The sequence below is a fragment of the Triturus cristatus genome, chromosome 4_1 (genome assembly GCF_964204655.1).
Source record: "Triturus cristatus chromosome 4_1, aTriCri1.1, whole genome shotgun sequence".
NCBI classification, from domain to species: domain Eukaryota; kingdom Metazoa; phylum Chordata; class Amphibia; order Caudata; family Salamandridae; genus Triturus; species Triturus cristatus.
In genome coordinates, this window is record NC_140585.1 from 819,554,717 (window position 1) to 819,578,202 (window position 23,486).

Below are 23,486 nucleotides of genomic sequence, written 5' to 3' on the forward strand. Positions count from 1 at the left end.
AAATACTTATAAGGTGCCAAAAGCAAGACCTTTTGGCTGTGCCAATGCTAGTTATGTTTTTTTGGGCCTTCCCAACTCCCACTCTCTCCCCTTCGTCCTCCCCCTTGATGTTCCTATTTATTCCGTTTTGAAGACCCAGCAGCAAATTTCTGGGCTTCTCTGCCTTACAAAAAGTAAGTTTTTGTGCTTGTTTTTTTAATTTAGTGACCTGCACATACCTACAAATTGACAATTCTCCATCCCTTCCATTGTTTGTATTTTGGCTGATGCTGCACAAAACCAGCAAAAAAGCTTTATCCAATGCACTGATAAGCCATTAGTTCTGAAAGACGAGACTTATTGGCTTAGCCAATGCTTGTAGTTGATTGCTGACTGCTGTTCTTATATTTAATTAAAACCAAATAAGTTGGTTATAAAGCTTTCTCTTTTTAAGGGCTAAAATCTATACATAGGTTACAACATTCACTGTTGTCCTTGTAATTTGATTAATGAGAAAATGTTACCCCGGAACCCTTTGCAGTTTATCGCTTTTCCTATGTCTTTTGCTCATTTTGCCTTGTTCTTCATCATTATTTCCATATTTCTTTCCTTTCATTTGAGCTTTTAGCCTATGTCTACCCCTCTCATCGACTTTCTTACCGTCTTTAGGGTGCCCACCTTGTTTACTTTAAATGCTTAGAAGTGATTTTATGTAAGTTATATCAAGCAATAAATAAATAAAACCACATGCACTCTTAATATTTGCATAGAGTACTGTTGCATGAAGGCCCTAGTGACTCCGTCTAAAGTTTTTTAAGTGCCTGAGCATTTGCATTTTTTTATTAAGAAATTAAACTGCAAACATGTGGAAAAATTGCAGAAAATAAATATGTTTAGCATACCACGTTTCCTTCTGTTTTTGTTAAGCTGTGTCCTTTTCTGTTAAGCATCTTTTTTTAAGCCATCACTCTACAATATTTGCTAAATGTCTGTTTCTTATTAGGTGCCAATGATTTTGGTTGGGAACAAGTGTGACTTGGAAGATGAGAGAGTTGTGGGGAAGGAACAAGGTCAGAATCTCGCAAGACAGTGGAACAATTGTGCATTCTTAGAATCTTCAGCAAAATCAAAGATAAATGTTAATGAGGTAAGGTTATATATTATACATGTGTGTCAACTGTCTGCTTTGGTGATGTAACACAGCCATGCCTTATGCATAGCTCACTTATGTGGAACGCTAGATGATTTACCCTTCTGGCTACGGCAAGGTGGAAATATCCTCCTTGCACTCTATGGATTGGGGCATTGCATTCTGCAGTTCTGATACTTTTCTGATGCATAATAAGTATGTGGTCCTGGACAGTCTGGCATCTGTTTATTCTGTCCATGGTTATTCTAAACGAGCATTGGCAATGCGAGTAGGTCTAGCATCATTGTGCCTCACCCTGTACTCACAAAGGCACGCCCCCCATCTTGCAGTCACAATTGTACACTTCCCTCATATAGTGCTCACAGGCACTTCTGCACTTGCATAAACATTTGACCCACTGTGCCATCAATAAGGTACACCCACCACCCTGCACTTAAAAGGGCGTAGATGCCACCCTGCTCTCACAAAGGCACACCTGTCACCCTACACTCATACAGATTCAACACACCCAAATCTGACCAGACAGTAACTTCTCTCCATTACTCGTATTTTCCGTTACATTATCCCTATCTTTGGCTTCAATGCTCTGATAGACACCCCTCCCTCCCCGTTCCTCAGACTGTGATGAAAATACACGCTTCCCTTGAAGAAAACCCTTTGTTCATTGGCCCCTACAGGCTACAAGGCAGACACATCATGAGATTTGACTCCAGAGGCTCACCGTTTACGATGCCCTTACACGGGTAAACTGCTCGCCCTTCATTCATACAGACAATTACTGCACTCATACAGAAGCCTTACACACTGCCACCTCCTATCCTACAGACACTTGGTCACCGGGTCAGCCTGAGTGCCATAAATGTGATCTAAGGGAGATGCCCCTAAGGAGAGCGTACCACTCCCCGTCTATGTGCTAGACTCACAGAAGATATGTTCTCATGAAAAAATGTTGACACTGTGACCAGGGTCTCTATAGAGAAAGTGGGAGTTAAATGAAGACCTTTTCTTTAAGGACGAGAACCCTCACTCACCCGAAGGTGACCTGCTTAATCATACAACCCGGGGTTCTCTCAGACTGCAATACGGTAGCCGAGACTGATGTGGGGTAGCTTAAGACTGAAGAGAGGTAATTCTAATCTCTTTCAGATGAAGACTGTGTGTTAATCACCCGCCTTACATAATGGCTTTAAACGTTGACGGCCATTAATCATCTGTTGTGTTATAATTATTTTCTATGCAGAGTGACTTGTTTTGTCTTTTCCTGAGGAATGCCCATGAACTCCGGTTGGAGTCGAGTTAGGACAGAAACATGTTGACCTTTAGCAAGGGTGTATCTGAAAGACACGTTAGTGATAGATTCCTTACCTTAGAATATTCCCCAAGCGTCAGTCTGGATCCGGAAAGTTTTCTGCTTAGCAGTACCCTTGCTGCCAGCAGGCGGCACCGTGCGGCTCGTTGTGCACGCCGGAACGATGTCACGGAGACTACTTAGGCACCACCCATGCGCGCTGACGCCGGTTCTTTTTCCGCGCCGAAAGCACAGAGCCGGATTGAGCATGTACCTCGGTCAATTTTTGACCACTTTTTTGAGACTTTTTGTCTTCTCCTCTTGTCTCCTGGTGCACGTAGGGATGCCCGGCTTTAAGTCTTGCAGGTCGTGCCACCGTAATATGTCGGTGGCGAACCCCCATGATTACTGCCTGGAGACCAACCACGACTCCTGGGATTGTTGGGACAGCTGTGCCATGGCCCCGAAGGCATTGCGGGTGCGGCGCCGGAAGTTGCCGGAGGTCCGGCACTCCTCTTGCCGCTGCTCCGGGTCTAGGGGCCGTTGGCGGGACCGCAGCCGTCACTCCTCGGACTTTTAAGTCTTCACCTTCCGATTCTGGTAAGCAACGCGACCTTCCAATTCCGGTAAGCGACGCCATAAGAAGTCGAAGAAGCGTGTTCGCTCTCCGACGTCCCACCGTCGCTCCCCGGAGGCGGATGTGGGGGACAGGGGCTCTGCCCCTGCGGCTCCTCTGGAGCCTGGGAGTCCCGCGAACTACCTGATCTACCCGGGTCCGACGGCGACTCCCGAACCGCGGCAAGTGTTTCTTGCTGCCTTGGACCGCCTGTTTAGGCCTCGGGCTCCTGCCGGTGCGCCTGCGGGCCCCGTGTCCAGATCCTGTTGCACTGCCTCTGGCGCAAGCTCCAGAGCCACTGGATCCAGCGCCGGCCACAAGGAGCAACGCCGCTGGCTCCGGCCCCGGGGCTGCCCTTGGCTCCGGCCCCAGCGCCGCCCCTGGCTCCATCACAGGCGCCGCACTGGGTGCCGTTTATCCTGCCCCTGTCCCGGTTTTCGGACCATTTCGTTCCGACCTGGGATCCTCATTGGGACGGGGCTCCGGTTCGTCCCCGGCCGGTGCCGCTCCTGGTGCCGCTCCCGGCACCGCTGGCCCCCTCTCCGGCTCCGTTCCTGCGACCGGCTCCTTCTACCCCGGAGCCGGATGAGGACTGGGATTGCTCCGAGGACCCCCTTGCGTGGCAGTTGGACTCCGAGCAGGTTTGGGTGGATGACCTTCAAGACGCGGGTGAATTTGTCTCTTCTGACCCAGGGTTTGCCTTGCCTCCGCCTACTAAGGAGGAGGGCTCTTTCTACACTATGGTGCTGCGTCGAGCCGCGGAGACTCTCAACCTCGACGTTCCTACAGTAGCCCTTAAGACCAACCTCCTTACGGAGGTGCTCCAGATGGCGTCTGCGTCGTCTGAGCCGCTGCTCCCTTTCAATGAGGCCCTTACCGAAATCCTCTTGGGTACTTGGTTGCGGCCGGCCTCGGGGCGCCGGTGGATAAGAACGTCGCTAGGCGTCATCACCCGGCGCCTGGTGATCCCTCCTTCTTGACCACTCACCCCACGCCTGAGAGCCTGGTCATTCACACCTCGACATCGCAGAGTGCCTTTCCCTCGGCTCCGCCAGACAAGGACTCTTTAAGCGGCTGGACCAATATGGCAAGAGGTTGTTCTCAGCCAGTTTGGGGTTGGTCAATTAATACCACATGCTTATTGGGCCGTTACTCCCATGCAGTGTGGGATTCGGTGGCGGAGGTTCTGCCTCAGTGCTCTGAGGAGGTCCAGGCTGTCCTTTCCCAAGTGATTGCGGAGGGCAAGGATTCGGCGAAGTTTGCCATCAGGTGTGGTTTGGACACTGCTGATTCGTTGGGCAGGGCGATTTTCCACGACGGTGGTGTTGCGGCGCCATGCCTGGTTGCATTTCACTGGCTTCTCACTCAATGTCCAGAGCTCGCTCCTGGACATGCCCTTCGATGGCTCCCGCCTCTTTGGTGATAAGGCTGACAATGCCCTGGAGTGCTTTAAAGACTCTCGTGCCACAGCCAAGTCTTTGGGTCTTTCCTCAAACTCCTGCCACAACGGGGTTTCGATCCTTTCATAGCCAGGGCAGGGGTACCCAGGCGCGCTCTTGCAGCAAGCCTGTGCAGAACCAGCCTCAGCGAGGCCGCGGACGTGGGTTCCGCAGGGGCGGGTCTGGTAACTAGCGTGCGGGGCAGTCCACTTCCACCCCCGCCGCTTCCGCCTCGAAACCTTCCTAATCCGAGCTTCAGGGGGCACCCCACGCCAGTGGGTGGCAGGGTTCACCACCACTGGCGCGAAATATCGGACAAGTGGGTGCTGCAGATAATCTGCCAGGGTTACTCGCACCCCTTTCTGTCCTCCCCTCGAGCCATGCCACCTCGGTACCACAGCCTGTCGGGGGATCATTTGGCTCTTCTCCGTCAGGAAGTCATGGCCCTCCTGGCCAAGGGGGCCATAGAGTAAGTTCCCGATCAGGAACTAGGGAGTGGTTGCTATTCCCACTACTTCCTGGTCCCCAAAAAGGACAAGGGGGGCCTGCGCCCCATCTTGGATATCTGGGACGTCAATCGCTTCCTCCGGAAGGAGAAGTTCAAGATACTGACTAGCTCAGGTCCTGTCTGCCCTGGACCCTGTAGACTGAATGGTAGCATTGGACTTGCAGGACGCTTATTTTCACATTCCCCTCCTGCCGGCACACTGGCGTTACCTGCGGTTCACTGTAGGCCAGGAGCATTTTCAGTTTCCCGTGCTCCCCTTCGGCCTTACCAGCGCCCCTCGGGTGTTCCCGAAGGTGATGACGGTGGTCGCGGCTCATCTGCGCAGGTCAGGGGTGTCAGTTTTCCCCCTACCTCGACGACTGGCTGTTGAAGGCAGGTTCGCCCCAGGCAGTTGTCTCCCACCTCCAGACTACGGCCGACCTCCTGCATCTGCTGGGGTTCTCCATCAATGTGCCGAAGTCGCACCTGAGTCCCTCTCAGAAGCTCCCTTTCATCGGAGTGGTTCTTGATTTTACGCTGTTTCGGGTTTGTCCTCCCAAACAGCGAGTCCGGGATATTCAGGCTATGATTCCGCTCTTTCAGCCTCTATCCCGGGGTTCAGTTAGAATGTCTGTTAGAAGGTGGTTCTGACACTATGGGCCGCCCGGATTTTTCGCTTTTTGAGCACCTAATTGTTGAGCTTTTACTGTGGGGGAGCCTCATAAGTTGGGACTCACCCACAGTGAACTCAGGATGTAAGAGACTGCATGGGGATTTTACTGGTGTTCCCCTGGCTTGACCAGGCCACTGCGCAGGGACACCAGGCTGGTTACATGCAGACACATGTGTACATGCGTGTGCACACGTGTACGGGCTGCGCAGGGGAGATTCCTAGCGTGCGCAGTCCAGGAGCAGCTACAAAGTGAATGGTGTGGCAGGACTTATGCAATATTGGGTGGTGACATGGAATAGGCTTTATACGCTGGAAAGAAACATGCCAGGGAAAGTCAGTGTGTTTTACTGTGTTTTCACTTCATTATTCCCCTAAGGGAATGTGGGGCCCATGGCTAGATTAACTTCCACAAGGCCTACAGTTTCCCGACATGCACTAATGTCCATTGTATTGGAGGTGAAAAGAAGTATTCTGCAGAGTCCAAAGTCATATTTGTACTGCTTTTGGGTCGTCCATAAATGTCGTATTTCTCTGAGTCTCTGGCTGGGGTCTGGCCCTGGCAGGTTAGATTAATGCCCTTTCTTCCTGGAGTGATGATCTTCCCTCCAAGGAAGGGAGATAGGTGGAGCTACAAGCCAATCCATCAACCGCTGTCGGTGGGTGCCAGGCACCAAGCTGAACCCAGGTGAAGGCAGCACTGGGGGAAGGGGAGCATGTGGCCAGAGACACTGGACGACGCCATGTTTGAACAAACCCAGAGGCTAGACAAGGAGGAGGGAGCAGGGGCAGGGACGTGATGTGTCGCTATTTGATAGGACCAACAGAGACTTCCTGCCAGCCCCCTACTCAACTTTTAAAAAGTGCTTGCACAGGAAGAGAAGCTCTCTGGGGTGTGGTCGGCTGAGGCTGAAGGTGCTGGAGTCTGGCGCAATGGGCAGTTGGAAGGAGAGACCCCCTGACTGCCCCCAGGACCCTATCCGCACCAGAAGAAGAGCCCAGGACTGGTGCACAGAAGCAGGGGCCTCTGCGCAGGGAGAAGAGGCCCAGAAGGAGAGCCTGGCGAAAGGCTGGCGCAGGGAGCCAGTGAAGACAGCACACTGCTGAATCTACCCTCTCAGAGACCCAGAGGGCAGAGGAGAGTGTTCCCAGTGGCTGGGGCTGGTAAAGAGGAGCATGAAGCGCCCCATAATGCCTCACCAGGCATTTGGAAATCTGCCGTTTTGGTGCTTTGTGGCCCCCAGAGGGGGGGGGGGGGGGGGGAGTCACCCTCATGTGTGAAAAGGGGTGCAGGGGGGCTGCAGGAGCACCGCAGCCTCCCCCAGCATAAAGAAGAACAGTCCACCCACAAGTTTCACGGGGCATCTGAAAGAATAACCCCTCAAGGGCTCAGCCAGCCTTGAACACCTTCTAGGCTGGAACTTATGTTCTACAGCGGAGGGTGTACTATGAAGTGAATCAGGGAGTGAAGGGCTGAGTTGGAGATGTCTGGAGAAGGGCATCCCCTGGAGGTGAAGTGGTGTAATTGCACCGAAATGCATTTACTATTGGTTATTTCTTTTTAGGTGGACTGGAAGTCACGTGTAAAGTGAAGTACCTGTGTAAGGTGATGTTAAGCTAAATGGAGTTATGTTGCTGGACCTTCCTGCTAGGGGGGTCTGGCTGTATTGACGTAATCCCATGCTTTTACCTGTGATTCTTTTTAAAGTGAAGAGGCGCACTGCAGGAGAAGTGTAGTTGCCAGGAGTACTTCTTTTGAAGGGACTGTAAGTCACATGTGTAAGGAGATGTCATAAGCCAAGTGGGGTTATGTTGCCAGACAGTCCTGCTAGGGTGTCTGGCTGTATATGCGCAATCCTGTGATTTCATCTGTGATGCCTTTAGGGGCTGTAATTGCAATGCATTCAAATGATCAACCAAGGTGATGAGTACTGTCATTCTAAAGTGTGCGTAAACATGGATTCTTGCTGCTGCGCTAAGGTGAAGACCCCAGACTGCTATCCCTTAAGATATAGAGGTGCATACTTTATAGTCAATAGGAGATGCTCAGTCAGGGTCATGTGTCACCAAGGCAGGTTTACCCCTTTTTAATGCTTGTTGAGGTAATGGGGTGGGACGCCACTGGGATGGTGCCAGTGCGCAGGGCCCTCGCTCCAGGTTATATTCAACTATCTGTATTGGGGTAAGTTGATGTGCATACATGGGAGTGGTGATACTAGACCCCACCCCCCTTTGCGGGAGGGGTGGAGATGTTATGCAATGTCACGAAGTAATTCCAACAGCATATGTATATTTGTAAATTGGTGTATTGAGTAGTGTGTGTGTTTAATAAATGTACTCTTACTTTTATAAAGCAAAGTACGGACTGGACAATCAATTATTGAATGTGTTTTTTGTGCACCTGCAAATGGCGATTACTAGCCCACACCACCTCTCTTGAGTAAGCCTCAGACTGCTCTGCAACGCTACCCTCTGAGAGTCAGGCGCTACAATTGGGTGTTTGGTTCCCAGTGAAGGACAAATGTAGTCATGTTATTTGTGCAGGCCTCACAGATGCTGCCTCGTTTTCCAACAATGTCCCTCTGGCTTCTAGGCCTGATGGCCTCCTGCATTTTGCTGGTGCCGCATGCCAGATGGCATATGCGGGCTCTGCAGTGGGACCTGAAGTTCCAGTGGGGCAACATCAGGGCAACCTGTCCGATCATGTCCAGATCTTGGTGGCTCACGGGGGGGGGGGGGGTGGACAGTTTCGCTACTGCTCGAAGAGCCAGGTCTTGAGGAGTCTTCTGAAGGTGAGTAGGTCTTCGGTCTGCCGCAGGTGGGTAGGTAGGGTGGTCCAGGTCTTGGAGGCGAGGTAGGAGAAGGATCTGCTGCCGGAGGTTGTTCGTTGGATGCGGGGGATGGCGGCGACTGCGCGGGTGGAAGCTGAGTCTGCTGTTCAGGTAGGCTGGTCCGGTGTTGTGGAGTGCTTTGTGTGCGTGGTTGAGGAGTTTGAAGGTGATCCTCTTGTCGACGGGGAGCCAGTGTAGGTTTGTCAGGTGGGGGGTGATGTGGCTGCGGCAGGGGACGTTGACGATCAGTCGGGCAGAGGCATTTTGGATGCGCTGAAGTCGTCGTAGGTGTTTGGCTGGGATTCCAGCATAGAGTGCGTTGCCGTAGTCAAGCCTGCTAATGACGAGGGCTTGTGTCACCGTTCTTCTTGTTTCGGTCGGGATCCACTTGTAGATCCTGCAAAGCGTGCGGAGGGTGTTGTAGCAGGAGGAGGAGACGGCGTTGACCTGTTTGGACATGGAGAGGGAGGAGTCGAGGATGAATCCTAGATTGCGTGCGTGCGTGCGTGCGTGGTCGGTGGGTGTCGGTGCTGTCCCGAGAGTGGTCGGCCACCAGGAGTCGTCCCAGGCCGAGGGGTTGGGTCCGAGGATGAGAACCTCCGTCTTGTCCGAGTTCAGTTGGCTGCTTCTCATCCAGTCGGCGATGGCCTTCATTCCGTCGTGGATGTTGGTTTTGGCGGTGCGTGGGTCCTTGGTGAGGGAGAGGATGAGCGGAGTGTCGTCGGCGTAGGAGATGATGTTGTGGTGGCGGGCCACTTGCACGAGGGGGACCATGTAGATGTTGAACAGCGTTGGGCTGAGGGAGGAGCCCTGGGGGACGCCACAGATTATTTCGGTGGCTTTGGATCGGAAGGGTGGGAGGCGGACGCTCTGGGATCTGCCGGAGAGGAAGGATGTGGTCCAGTTGAGGGCCTTCTCTTGGATACCAGCTTCTTGGAGGCCTGTTTTTAGAGTGCGATGGCAGACCGTGTCGAAGGCGGCCGAGAGGTCCTGGAGGATGAGGGCTGATGTTTCACCGTTGTCAATGGCAGATCCCTCTCTCTTCCCCAACAGGAGCACACGGTAGTGACGAGTGGCATCTGCACTTGGACATGGCGCAAGATCTCTTTCTGCGATGGGGAGAGCCTTGGTTAGATGGATTTGCCACCGAAGTGAATGCGCAATGTCATCAGTTCTGCGCGTTGGAATTTCCAAGGCGGCACTCGCTCGGACGCTTTTCGTCTCGAGTGGAGCTGCGGTCTGTTGTACTCCTTTCCGCCTATACCACTTCGGCCCAGAGTGCTGAAGACGATCAGGCACGACCAGGCCCAAGTCATTCTTGTGGCTCCGGACTGGGCTCGAAGAGTAAGGTATCCCAAGCTACTCCGTATGAGCATCTATCCCCCGCTCTGTCTGCCTCTTTGGGAGGATCTTCTGTCGCAACAGCAGGGGACGGTCCTCCACCCGAACCTGTCCAGCCTCCACCTCCCTGCTTGGAGATTGAGTGGCGACAGTTGACACTTTTCGATCTTCCTTCCGAAGTCTGTGATGTCATCTTGGCAGCCAGGCGTCCCTCTACTAAAACGGTGTACTCCTGTCGGTGGAACAGATTTGTCGCATGGTGCACAGCTAAGACTGTGGATCCCCTTTTTGCCTCACTTTCTGAGGTTCTCCTGTTCCTTCTTTCTTTGGCCATGCAGGGCTCCGCTCTGGGCACGCTTAAGGGTTATCTTTCGGTTATCTCTGCCTTATTCCGGCTTCCTGATCAGCCTTCTCTTTTTAAGTCCCCAGTTGTTAACCGTTTTCTTAAGGGCATTACGCATACGTTCCCACCTGTGCCATTCATAATGTCTCAGTGGGACTTTAATCTTGTCTTGACTTTTCTGGTGCGCTCTCTGAGCCCCTTCATAACTGTCCCTTACGTCTTCTTACTCTCAAGACGGCTTTCCTGGTAGCTGTCACTTCTGCCAGGAGAGTGAGTGAGCTCCAGGCTCTTTCTTCCAAACCTCCTTTCCTTTCTGTGCATCCGGAGAAGGTGGTTCTGAGGACACGTCCTTCTTTCCTGCCAAAGGTTGTCACGCCCTTCCACATCGGGCAGATCATCACCTTGCCCACCTTTTTTTCCGCTTCCTTCACGGGAAGAGGAGCGGCTCCACTGTCTGGACCCTAAACGTGCGCTTGCATTCTATCTGCAGCGTACACAGCAGTTCCGGGTGGATGATCAGCTCTTTGTTGGCTACATGGGCGCCAAAAGAGGTCGGGCGGTGCACAAACGGACCATCTCCAGGTGGGTCATTCTGTGCATCAAAGCATGTTACTCCTTGGCCACTAAGGAGCCTCCTGTGGGTCTGCGCGCACAGTCGACCAGGGCAACTGCAGCCAGTACTGCCTTGGGACGCGGTGTCCCCTTGCAGGATATTTGCCAGGCAGCTACGTGGGCCTCGCTGCACAAGTTTGCCAAGCACTACTGCCTTGACAGTCCGGTCCAGAGAGACGGCTTCTTTGGCCGTTCTGTGCTCCGTGACTTTCTGGTGTAATCGTGTTCGCAGGCCCATTGCCGGGGTTGGTATTGCTGGGGTATCTATTCTAAGGTAAGGAATCTATCACTAACGTGTCTCTTTCAGATGCACAAGTTACTACTTGTGTAACGATAGATCTGTAAGAGACATTAGGTAGTGATAAATTCCTTACCGCCCCACCCATCCTCCCCGTTCTGCAAACTGATTACTAGGGTTAAGGGCATCCCCTTTTAGGGCCCTAGTTTTATGCACCAATGTCAGTTTCTCGCATGACTCGGCGCGGAATGTTGTGTACAGAACTGACAGCGCGCATGGGTAGCGCCTAAGTAGTCTCCGTGATGTCGTCCTGGCGTGCACGATGCCAGTGACTGGCGCGGAGCAGCACGGCGCCGCCTGCTGGCGCGCAGGGGTACTGCTAAGCAGAAAACTTTCCGGATCCAGACTGACGCCTTGGGAATATTCTATGGTAAGGAATTTATCACTAACTAATGTCTCTTACAGATATATCGTTACACAAGTAGTAACTTGTGCATTTGTTCTTAACCCCTGGTCCTCTTAGTTTTTAATCCTGTTCAAGGGTACCACTGAATAAAGGTATTGGTTCCCATGAGACAGTTTTAAAAATGTTCCTATTTCCTTTGCACTCTGCCCCTCTCACCTACCTCATTGGTCTTCCCCATTGAAAACACCTCAGCTCCTCGTTACAAATTTTTTTGGGGTGAAGAGTTGTAGCCCACACTTGGGACCTTGGCGCCCCTGTGTGAGGCGGGAGCCCTATGATGAAGCATGTCACCTTCGGGTGAGTGAGGGTTCTCGTCCTTAAAGAAAAGTTCTTCCTTTAACCCCCACTTTCTCTATAGAGACCCTGGTCACAATATCACAACATTTTTTCATGAGAACGTAGTCTAGCAAAACACTAATTGTGCACAACTCGTTATTTGTTACAAGAATGGTGGAATCGACAGACCATCAGACATACTCTAATAAAAGGTACACCAGCGCTCAAGTGCCTTCCTTTGAACATCGTGCATTCTTGGAAGTCTGAATGAACAAATCCTAAATTACAGTTGGACATTTTTACATCATTTCAATCATTTATCAAGCACATAACTGCCAGAAACTCCTGTTTCTAACTGCACAGTACACATTAATAACCCAACAACCAATACACCTAATAATGATTACAGTAGGGTCAACCATAAAACTAGATTCAAATCTTAATAAATGTAGACTTGCACACCTAGTCGGTTAATGCTTTTTCAATCTACATTTAAACTCGGTTAGTCCCTTGGTGTGTCGTAGATTTGGAGGCAAAGTATTATATTATGCGGCCTACATTCACTTCCATTAAACAATGTAATCCTCTCCCAGATTAGAATCTAAAAATGATCTACTGTTCAACCTTTCTGCTTCGTCTGTTAGGAACATATCAGAAATCATTTAATACTTTGATAAGCACCACCATCACAGTGCTTTAGGTCCTCCTGTTGCAGGAGAGCTGACTGTGCAGCAGCCTTTATGGATCTCTTTTGGTGAACTGCACTGCTTCGCATTGGAGAGGAATTAAGATGTACAATTAGCATCCTTATCTACGCTTTCCAGGCATTTCCAGTATTAAGGCAACAAAGGCCTTTGGATAACCTTACAAGACCTGGGCCCACTGAGGATGCAGGCAGTGTGATGCTTTGTTTATCTATTTGCCATATCTTTACAAGTATTGGAAATGCCAGTATGTCAGGCTTATGAATTAAAGTGCATTTTGTTTCACTCAAAGCATCATACATGACCTCTGGCACTCATCTTTGCTCTCATTCATCTGTCCATCCACCCACTGCCTCATTCTTGTATTCACCCTCAGACACAACTGCAATAAAATACAAACAAACTCAACATGTGCACATTTCATTAAAAGAATGCAAGTAGAAACAAGCGTTGGTAAATGCATTAGGTTTCCCCAATGTGATTAATGTTTTTGGTTTTTTGTGTGGGTATTTTTAAGTTGGTGAGCAGTTGTGCGATATTGGGGGCGGTGCAGGCGACACCTATTCACAAGCACAGCGCAAGCTATGTGCAGGCGAGACCTAAGAAGTAGGCTGCTTCAGTGCCAGGAATAACTGGAATTGCGTATATTCTTCTTTATTTTATCTACAAACAAAAAACTATTTATTTTTTTGTTTGGTTTTGGAGAGGACCCGGATGCTCCCTGACAGTGCTGCAGAGCTGTGTGCATTAAAGGATTTTGCTTAGGCACATTGCCAGCAGCTCTGACACACCCCTCAATCCCTGTACACATAAGTTCCTTGCAGCATGGATATGAGGAGCAGCTACTACATTATAATGCAGTTTTGAGAATTCAAAAACAAACGTAAACTTACACTGAAATGTAGGTTTACTATTGTGAATCAGGCTCATTGTATCAACAAACAAATGATCATAATTTAAAAATGTCATGCCTAATGTGCACACGGCATACTTCTTACACATGTTTGGGGGGGGGTTGAGAAAAGTTAATAAATTCATATGCACAGGTACATTATGATCAATACTGTAAATTAGATACGAAGTCAAAACTGGAAACCCTTTCAGACTTGTATCCATAAATTTGACGACGTGACTGTAGGAGAGTAGGGTCTGCTTTCTATGTTCACCCCCACTTTTTGCTTTTGCTTTACTGGTTTTCGACTTAGATGTGGCTGTGGGCCTGCTAATCAGACCCACAGCCCTGCTGTTCTCTCTCTAAATTAATACTATGTACTTTAGGTGCATAACCCATTTGGATAGGATCACCTTATTGGCCCCTGTACAGTGTACCCTAGGTACCCAGGGCATAGGTGTACCCTAGGCCTACCAGGGGCTGCAGCATGTATTATGCCACCCCTGGCCTGGCCTTCCATTCTGACACAACTGGCTGATCACTCAGCTGGGGCAAGGTCGTGTAATCACCCCTTGCTTAGGTGTAGTATTCCTATACCTAACTTACATATAGGCACATGTGTACCTATCAGTCACTCCTATGGCAGGCCTTAACAATCCTGGAGGCAGAGTGCTTGGTAACATGTGAGATGGTGCTCTAGCATGAGCTGAGCCTGTCTGCAGCTTTCGGAACCAAGTCCTTATAGCTGTTCTATAATATAGCCTACCATATACTCTTAAAGTGCCTTATAATCTTAGACGGTTATGGTAACTATGGTTTGGCTTTATCGAAACATGTCGTGTAAGGTGTCTAACACTGTGGAATAATACCCCCATACCATTTCTGGACATGAGGATATTATTCCCCCCTTCTAGAGGGAAAGACATGTTAAAATCATACTTCACTGTTAGCCTCTGACCAAAGCCTCAGCATCACAAAATGGATGCTGCTGCCACGACACAAGTCTGACCTCCTGCAGCTGGGAGTGATCCCAGCCAGGGAGGCCTGGACAATAGGTTTCCTGCTTGGGGAGGTGCTAGCACCTCCCCAGACAGCCTTTAGTGTATTGGGGCAGGGTGGGCTGAAAGGAATGAGACATGCCTGGGGCACACAAGGTGTTCCTTGCATAGTCCAGTTCAAACCGGCGCTGGGGCACTCCAGCCCCAGCTCTGGCGCGAAACTGGACAAAGGGAAGTGGGTGTAACCACCCCCTCCCAGGTCCCACCCATAAGGCGTGACCTAGCAGGTATCCCAGCCCCCCAGATTAGTATAAGAGTGGGAGTTGGGCCTCAAGACTTTAGATTATCCTGAACCTGCAAACTTGAACAGAAACTCTGGACCTTCGACATTCGACGAAAGAAGAAGACTGAAGAATCTCCCTTGTAGCCAAGGAGTGGCTACCCTGTGCAAACAGGCACCATCAAGAGACTACCCTTTGCTTTGCCCACGTTCTACGAGGAACCGACTGCAGAGCCCGACCAGAGCCTTGACTTCCAGACTTCTCCGACCCTGATCCACATCCACAGCAAAGCTGAGATCCGTGGAGGCGACTAGCGACGTGGGACCGGCTACCTGGGAAAAGTGGCTAGTAACTTAAAGCGCAGCTTCTGAGGCACCCTCGAAGTTGTGCACCGGGGATTGAGAAGCCCCAACCCCAAGCACCATCTGCACCGAAGATCAGCCCCCCACACTCCACGAGTCCTGCGTGGGGCCCTTCTGCATTTTCCTGCTTGCCGCGTCTGTCCGGTTGCTTGCCCGCTGGCTAGTGGCCTTTGTGACGACGCACCCTGAAATCTTCTGCGCTGGTTTGGCTCCTCCAGACTGGCTCCCGCTTCTCTGCAAAGAAGAAGCACCCCAGACCTTCCTGGTCTGCACCAGAAGCAAGTCCTCCGTTCTTCGTGGGTTCCGCTTGCCAAGGCTTGGTGAGTCCTAGTCCAACTTCGACGCCGCCGACAGCAAGAGCCTTCGTGGGACAGCTCGCCTCCTGGTCCTGGTCGTCCTCGACGCTTCCTGGTCCTCCTGGCTGCAGCGACAAGCTTCACCTTCACCTGCAACTCTTCACGACATCGCCTGGTTCCTTCCTGGTTCCACGTGGTCACTGGCTAGTGACCTTGACTCTGTCCCTTCTGCTTGCAGGTTTCCTCCCTTCTTGATCCCAGCCCTGGGATCCACCGGACACTCTTCACTGACTGCCTGTCAGCATCTTTCTTCAGGCATCCATAGGAGTCGACGACGAAAACCGACGCATCTTCACCCCTAGGCACCCACAGCCTGTGGGCTAGGTAACTTGGGTACTCCGGTGCTCATCAGGATAGTGACTATCCTAGTGTCTAGTTTTCAAGTCTCAACTTCCTAGCTACTCCGGAAGTGTCCTAAATCTACCGTTTTCTAAACTGTACTATTGCTATTGACTTTTACGCATGAGTGTTTCCACTCTGCACACGAATCCCGTGGGTCTCCCACTTCCTAACTAACGCTAGTGTAGTGTAGCCCCAGCGATTCCCTAGGCCTAGGCCTATTCTATTTCCGTGACAGTGGTCCTTATACCACTTACTTAGTATATGGTTTGCGTGGCCCCTAGGGCCTAACTGTATTACTTACCTGTGTGACTTAATGTATGCTTAAATAAGACTGTGTTGTACTTACCTCTAATCTCATAAAGAGTGCTGAGGGTTTGACTAGAATAAATACACTTTATTTTATATATATATCTGTTGTGGTGTCCTTTCATTTGGTATTCAAGGGATTATATATGGTATCACAGCTGGCTTCACATGCCATTCAGAGTTTAGCCAAAGACTGCTATTGTCCATGCTACCACTAGGATAGCTGGTCTAGAAGGTTGACTTTACAACCAATCACCATAAGGGTATTTGGACTGATATAAGGTGTACACTAGAACTAGTGACATCATACATCAGGCCAACTTCTCACAGTGACCACGCTTGAACAAACGAGCATCAATTTCTCTCTGGTATGCACCTCAGTGTTCTTAGTCCTTTATCTCTTTGCTTTGTAGATGTTGTAGTTGTGTGCAAGGCATGTGTGGCTGTAGATACACATGCTTTGCATAAGTCTGCCATCTAGTGTTGGGCGTGGATGATTACAAGTTGTTTTTCTTTGAACAATTCTTTTCGAGTCAGACTATGACTTCTCCCTTCGGTAACATTGCGCATGGGCATTGAGTCCATTGTTAGATTGTTTCTTTCCGCCAGCGGGTTCAGATGTACTCTCTCACGATCTGGTTCAAGATCGTTTTTGGCCTCCATTCCGTTAGCTAGTTAAATCTACATTCAACGATATTGTTTCCATCGGGTAGTCATCGTCAGTATCAAGAAATGTCGACTCGCCTCCTCAGCCTACAGGCCACACCTGGCTCGACCGTTTTCCACTGTAACAGCTCTCGATGAAAATGAGCTTCAGTTATGACACCTAGCACAGACAATATGGCGTTTGGCTTTAAATCACATCGTTCATCTCCTAGTATAACATGTCCCAGGGATGAACAATTAAGTTGCAGACCTCTTCAGCAAGACGTAGCAACAAGTCGACGAATAGTAACTTCAACCCAAAGTTCTATTCACATACTTTCACAAATGGGGGTTTCCACAATTCGACCTGTTTGCGACTCCAGAAAACGCAAAATGCCCTTACTTTGCAGCTAGATTCCCACACCCACTATCCAAAGGCAATGCTCTATGGATGAACTGGTCAGGGATATTTGCATGCATATTCGGCCCCCCTCCCCCCAACTTTCATTTGTGGTCGGGAAACAGTGACCAACCTCACTTACACTAATACTAGTGGCGCCCACATGAGCTCCCCAACAATAGTTTACCTCATTACTGGAACTTTCACAGGTGCCCCTTGAAATACTTCCTCTCCAGCCAGACCTTCACACACAGAATCATGGAGAAATAAGACACCTCAGCCCTAAGGAAATTACTACATCAATATGGTTCCAGAAGTCGTAGAATGTGGATATTTAAACCTCTCACAAACACGCATTGATATTTTTAAAGAGGCCCATAAACCTACAACCAGAAAGTGTAACACAGCCAAATGGAAAATGTGTTATTTATTGTCAAAGCCAAAATTGCAACCCCTTGCATGTATAATGATAAACATACATCTTTATTTAAGATACCTGTTAAGGCTTTCATTCAGGGAATTAAAAGAATCGTTCCTCCAAAACTGCCACCATCACCAGCTTGGAATTTAAATCTTGTTTTAACAATGCTCATGGGGCCACCATTGGCACATTTACATTCTTGTCAGCTCCAGGATTTATCTTGGAAAGTAGCTTTCTTAATAGCAATCACTTCACTTTGTAGAGTTGATGAGCTCCAGGCTTTTACCTAAGAACTATTCTTACAAATGCAAGGTGGTCTTAAGGATAAACCCATAGTTCCTTCCAAAAGTTGTCTCACTTCCTAATATGAACCAATCCATCAAACTACCTGTGTTCTTTCCACGCCCAGAATCTGTGGCTGAAAAAGCACTACATACTTTAGATATCAAAAGAGCTTTAATGTATTATATTTACTGGACTAAAACATTCAGAAAGACAAAGCAATTATTTGTTGCTTCTCACCTACACACACTGGTAAACCAATTAAAAAAAAAAAAATTTGGTATTGCCAGATGGTTGGTTAAATACATCCGAACATGTTATGCAAAAGCTAAAAGACAACTAACAGTTTCTCCTACAGCCCACTCAACTCGAAAGATTGGGGCTTCTACTGCATTTTTAGGGAACATTCCAATTGCTGAAAATATGTAAAGCAGCGACATGGTCCACACTACACACATTCACAAAACATTGTGTGGATGTGGCAGCACACCAACAATCTAATGTTTGACAAGCAGTACTACATACTCTGTTTCAAACAACTTCAACCCCCACAGGATAGCCACAGCTTTGGGAGAGGGGCTGCTTTACAGTCTGTGTATATAGCCACACATGCCTTGAATAAATAATGTTACTTACCCAGTAAGTATTTGCTCTTGGTTTGTAGTGCTGTAGATTCACATGTGTCCTCCCTGGATACCTGTGTTGTTGGCAGTTTATATTCATCTATAATATTTGTGTGAACATCACACAACTTACACTGATTCTAACTCCATTTTCTCCCACCTGCGGGAAAACAATCTAACAATGGAGTCTATGCCCATGCACAATGTTAACGAAGGGAGGAGTCGCATCGTCTTGTGACTCAACAAATTCTTTCGAAGAAAAACAACTTGTGATCATCCGAGCCCAGGCAAAGCATGCGTATCTACAGCACTACATTTCAACAACCGATGCTTACTGGGTGAGTCACATAATCCATTTCACTGTTATGATTTGTTAAATTATGACTTGTGTTTTTTAAAAGTCAGAAAGAGCACAGCTACGGAATTATATCGAATTAGGGGCATAAAACGTTTTTGTAGATGAAATTCTTATTGGAGCATAAGTTAGACTTTGGTCCTCATTGTGAGCTCCAGAGCAATCCTGATTCAAGCGCAAACAGGAGTTTCCACCAGAATCAAAATTACTGCTTGTGAGAAATTATCACACAGACCAAGCACTCTTCTTTCCAGCACATATATGTAAAAATGTGTGTGGAAAATGTTATATTCTTGAATTTACATATTAGAAATGGGGAAAACCTGTTTCATCCCCATAGTATATGCCATTCTGGTCTGTGGCACTTGTATTAATGCAGTACTACAATACCCAGAATAACAAACCACAAACTCTGAGGTATTGGAGTGTTACTTCACCATTTTACCCCGGCTCCGAGAATGCAGCTCTTTACTGTGTATATTTAGCAATTCCCAAACACAATAATATATTGGAGGTGTTCTATTCTTGTGTGCTGATGTCAAATCTCTTTTCTCACACAAGGTCACTGTTGCACACTTCTGTAGGTGCCAGTAATCATTGCCTTAATCCTGTCTCTTTTGATCCTGCTCGGAATTTGACATTTGTAGCAGAGCAAGTGCCATCTCTAGAAATTAGCTTTTCGGCAGTTCGAGACTCTGATAAAAGGCAGCTCATATCTGGGAATCTTAAACAAATTCAAAGGGGACTGATAAAGACCAGGCATGTGCTAGACGTCTGCAGCAATTTCTTCAAAGGGTTGCAAAGATGTAGCTACTTAAACAAATTAACGGAAGCGCTAATAAGGCTTGAGGAGGTGGGAGAGAGGGGTTAGAAACACCGGAGAACAGGGAGAGGGTGGTAGGGTGACAGAGTGGGTTGAAAACGACGACTGAGGTCAATGAAAGAGACTGCAGGGACATTCACTCTCTACGAGTGCAAGGTTGTTATTAAAATTAAGGGTATCTGCGGACAGTAATACAATGAAATCATACATATAAATGCATCCTGCACAACCTTTAGTTATTGGACGGCGAGTACTTAAATATGTGAAGCACGGGCGCAGCATGTAGACATGTCAGGCAAAGATAACAAAATGTGAACATATAGTAAACGGTATGCAGCGTTAACCAAAAGAGAAAGACGCCCACGCAGATGGGAATGATTAGTTAGGCCACGACAAACTGATGAGACACACAGAAGACAGACTGTAATGCTTTGGGCTCCTTCTCTTCCCCCCCCACTCCCACCGCTTTACCTATCCGCTTTGAGTGTAACACTTCGAGGACCAATAAAAGTTGGAACCCACGTGGATCAAGGAGGATATGATTCAGGTATTTTATTATCAGTTCAATGTCCAACAGTCTATATGGGAGGGGGACAAATAACCAGGTCTTCCAACTCAATGTTCCTGTCGTGGGCCTTCTTCCCCAGGGTCTGTAGTCCTCCGGTACGCCCAAGTTATACTGGCTTCCCCTAAAAAGAAAACCGAAAATACAAGGCTATTAGAATTAAAATCCTATGCTTTATAACTAACGTGCTCGCCCATCACCTACATCCTTCGGGCACCGAGAGGCAGTGCGGGGAAAAGGAAAGAGGGAAGGGTTGAAGGACAAAAGGTCTCCAGTGCTGGGATAATGCATACAATGGTGCTCTACCGTCACTTATTCCACAGCCCCTTTAAGCCCTTCCCCGCAAACCTCCTCCATGCAGTTAGAAGTGACACTTGCCTGGGGCTACGGTCCTCCAGGACTGTAGCGGTGGGTATCGCGGTGTCCTGCCTTGCTCCTCTTCCTCCGTCCTCCGCTCTCTCAGGTTTCTCCCCCGTCCTCCGCTCAAACACCTCTGTCTTCTCCTCGTTCTCCGGTCCAGCCATCTCCGCTGTCCTTTTCTTCGTCGTCTCCCCATCCTTAACTAATCGTCGCCGCACACCTGAGACACTTTTCTCCTCTTCCTCTGGTGAGGTCATCCCGCTGGCGCCGGCCGTGTCTGTAGCGCTGACCTCCCCATGGAGTTGGTGTCTTCCCTGCGCCATCTTGGACTCCTCGGCAGTCTCCGGCTCACAGTCCATATTACATTGCCTTTCTTCCCAGGATGGACGATCGGGCCATTCTGATGCAGGAAACCTGGAGAGGTAATCAACGTTCCTTTGCAATTTTCCCTGAATGTGTAGAGTCTGAAAGGAAAAGGTCTGTAAGGCTAAGAATCATCTTAACACTTTGGCATTGGTGTCTGTTTGACCTGGCACCTTGGTGTGGGTCTCCCTTCCATTTTTTGCTGATGCCTCATGTGTTTTTGCTGGTGTGAGATGCTTTGGGCACTGTGCCACTGCTATCCAGTGCCACAATGCAAGTGCTCCCTGTTGTAAATTGATGTATGGATTAGGGATTCCATGATTGGCTGGTTTGGCTTACCTGTCAGACCCTAGTACAGTGCACCGGGCGTGCCCAGGGCTGGTAATCCAAATGCTGCTAGTGGGCTTGCAGCACTGGTTGTTCCACCCACAGAAGCAGCCTGTTAAAGTGTGTCTAAGGTTTGCCATTGCAGAGCCAGTGTGCAGTCTGGTACTGCCATGCTGACTGGGCAAGTGCACCCACTTGCCAGTGCCTAAACCTTCCCTTTTCTTCATATCAGACACCCCTGTGGTAGGCCCAAGGGCAGGGTGCATTGTAAGTATAAGGTAGGACATGCCCTGGTGTGTGTGGCATGTCCTAATAGTGGATTACAGCCCTTTTAGGTTTTCACTATTTCAAGGCTACCTGTATCCCATAGGCCAGAATGGGCAGTTTGATTATTACAGCTTATAATCCTAACTGACTCGGAACTAGGTAGAAATTCTAGTTTAGCATGCCTGAACTCAGAATGATAAAATGCAGTTTTTAGTTGTTGTTTTTAACATTCTGTGTTTGAAAATACCACTTTTAGAAAGTAGGTATTTTCTTGTCTAACCATCCAAACCTGCCTCTGCTAGGTTTTGTATCCTTGTCTGGAGTTTGAGTGACGGGGGCTGGGGGATTCCAGGAGACAGGGTGAGTCAGCACAGGGCTGAATAGAGATCTGCATCTAGATGGGTGGGAGGAGTTGCACCTGGGACCTGAATAGGGCTGTGCCTTCCCTCCACAATGCAGGCTCCACCTTCTGTGGTGCGTCTGATGTCTCTGTCCTGCACTGTGAAAGGAAAGAAGAACAGAGTGCTCCAGGACTGACCAGAACTGGTTTGGACTAGGCAAAGGCCTCTCTGCCTTCAGAGGGCAAAGAGAAACTGGGTATAAATATTGGGACCCAAACCCAAGAACTTTAGATCACTTTTGGAAACAAGAAGAAACCTTTGCTGAGGAGAGGAACCAGACAGACTGAGCAGAGACTATCCCTAAGCTTTAGGGATTGGCCTGCAGTGGTTGCCTGACTGCCAAAGAGAGGAGCAAGGAACTTTGTGTACTTTATTCAACTTGTAAAGGATCTCCAAGGGCTTGAGAAAAGAGCGTGCCTCCTGCTGAAGTCTCAGGGACAACAGACTTCACCAACCAGCTCTCAGAGTTCTTTGTACGTGCCTGCTGTTTTGTGAGGCTTTCTGAGGGACTGCGTGTCGCAAGGAGCTGCACGCGCGACTCACGAGCAAGAAGCGTGTCGCCGAACTGCCGCTTCACAGCGAGAAAGTGCCTCGCATCGCCGGAGAAGAGGATCGACGTCGCATCAGACGCCGCCGCATCACCGGGAAGCGTGTCGCAGGGCCTGTCGCGGTCCGCATCGTATCACATCAAGAAAAAGACGCCATCCTTGTTTCTTTGCACCGTATCTTCATCGCATCACGGAAGCGCAGTAAGAAACCGAAGCATCACCTCCCCTCGCAGAGAAGAACCGACGCATCCCCTACGTAGCAGTAGGGACCCGACGCATCACCGTTCTTGCGTGTATGGATCAGACTCATTACCTTCCCTGCAACACTTTCGTTGTATAGCGTTGCGCATCTTAAGGTAAATTGATCTCAAAGTGTCACATTTTATCATCTAAAGAGAACTAAGCTAATTCTACCATTTTAAGTACAGTATTATGGATGTTTGTCGTTTGTGGTCTTGTGATAAGTCTATATAAAGAATACTTATTTTTTTGTATAATACTTGTGTGGTGTCCATCTGTAGTGTTGTCACTTGGTTACTGTATGTGTTCACAAATGCTTACACATTGCCTCTGAGATAAGCCTGTCTGCTCGAGTCAAGCTACCAAGGGGGTGAGCGGGGGTTATTTTCGGAGTGTACCCCCTTACCCTGACTAGACGCAAGGGCCTCTACTTGGACAAAGGTACCTACCTCTGCCAACTAGAGACCCCCAAATCTAACCGTGTCCTTGTGGGTAGCTAGCCACGTCAGAGGGGCATGAGCCGGTAATAGAAAGAGGGAGCGCCCTAGCAGGTAATACTGTAAGGATTCCATAGCCCATTTGATGGCGAGGCATTCTTTCTCCATGGTGGCATACCTTGTTTCTCGGGGAAACCGCTTCCGACTCATGAACACCGGCCTAAGCAAACCCTGGGAATCAGGTTGGGACAGTACCGCTCCTAACCCTCTATCTGAGGCATCTGTTTGTAGCACAAACGACTTTTGGTAATCTGGACAGATCAGCACTGGGGCATTACATAGCAAGGTCTTCAGTGTACAGAAACTCTCCTCCTGAGACCCACCCCAGTCTATCTTGGCCCTGGTGTAATTATGCCTTAGTAAATCGATAAGGGGGCTAGCCACTTCCGAAA

General features: G+C 49.0%; 1 protein-coding gene across 3 annotated transcripts in view; it reads left to right on the plus strand.

The window, feature by feature from the left end:
- Positions 1 to 23,486, plus strand: part of RAP1B (RAP1B, member of RAS oncogene family) — a 493,712-nt gene that overhangs the window by 377,973 nt on the left and 92,253 nt on the right. For all 3 annotated transcript variants that reach the window (XM_085653470.1, XM_085653469.1, XM_085653471.1), the window contains one exon: positions 983 to 1,126. In XM_085653470.1, the coding sequence (XP_085509596.1) occupies positions 983 to 1,126 (144 nt within the window). The remainder of the gene's footprint in view (positions 1 to 982; positions 1,127 to 23,486) is intronic.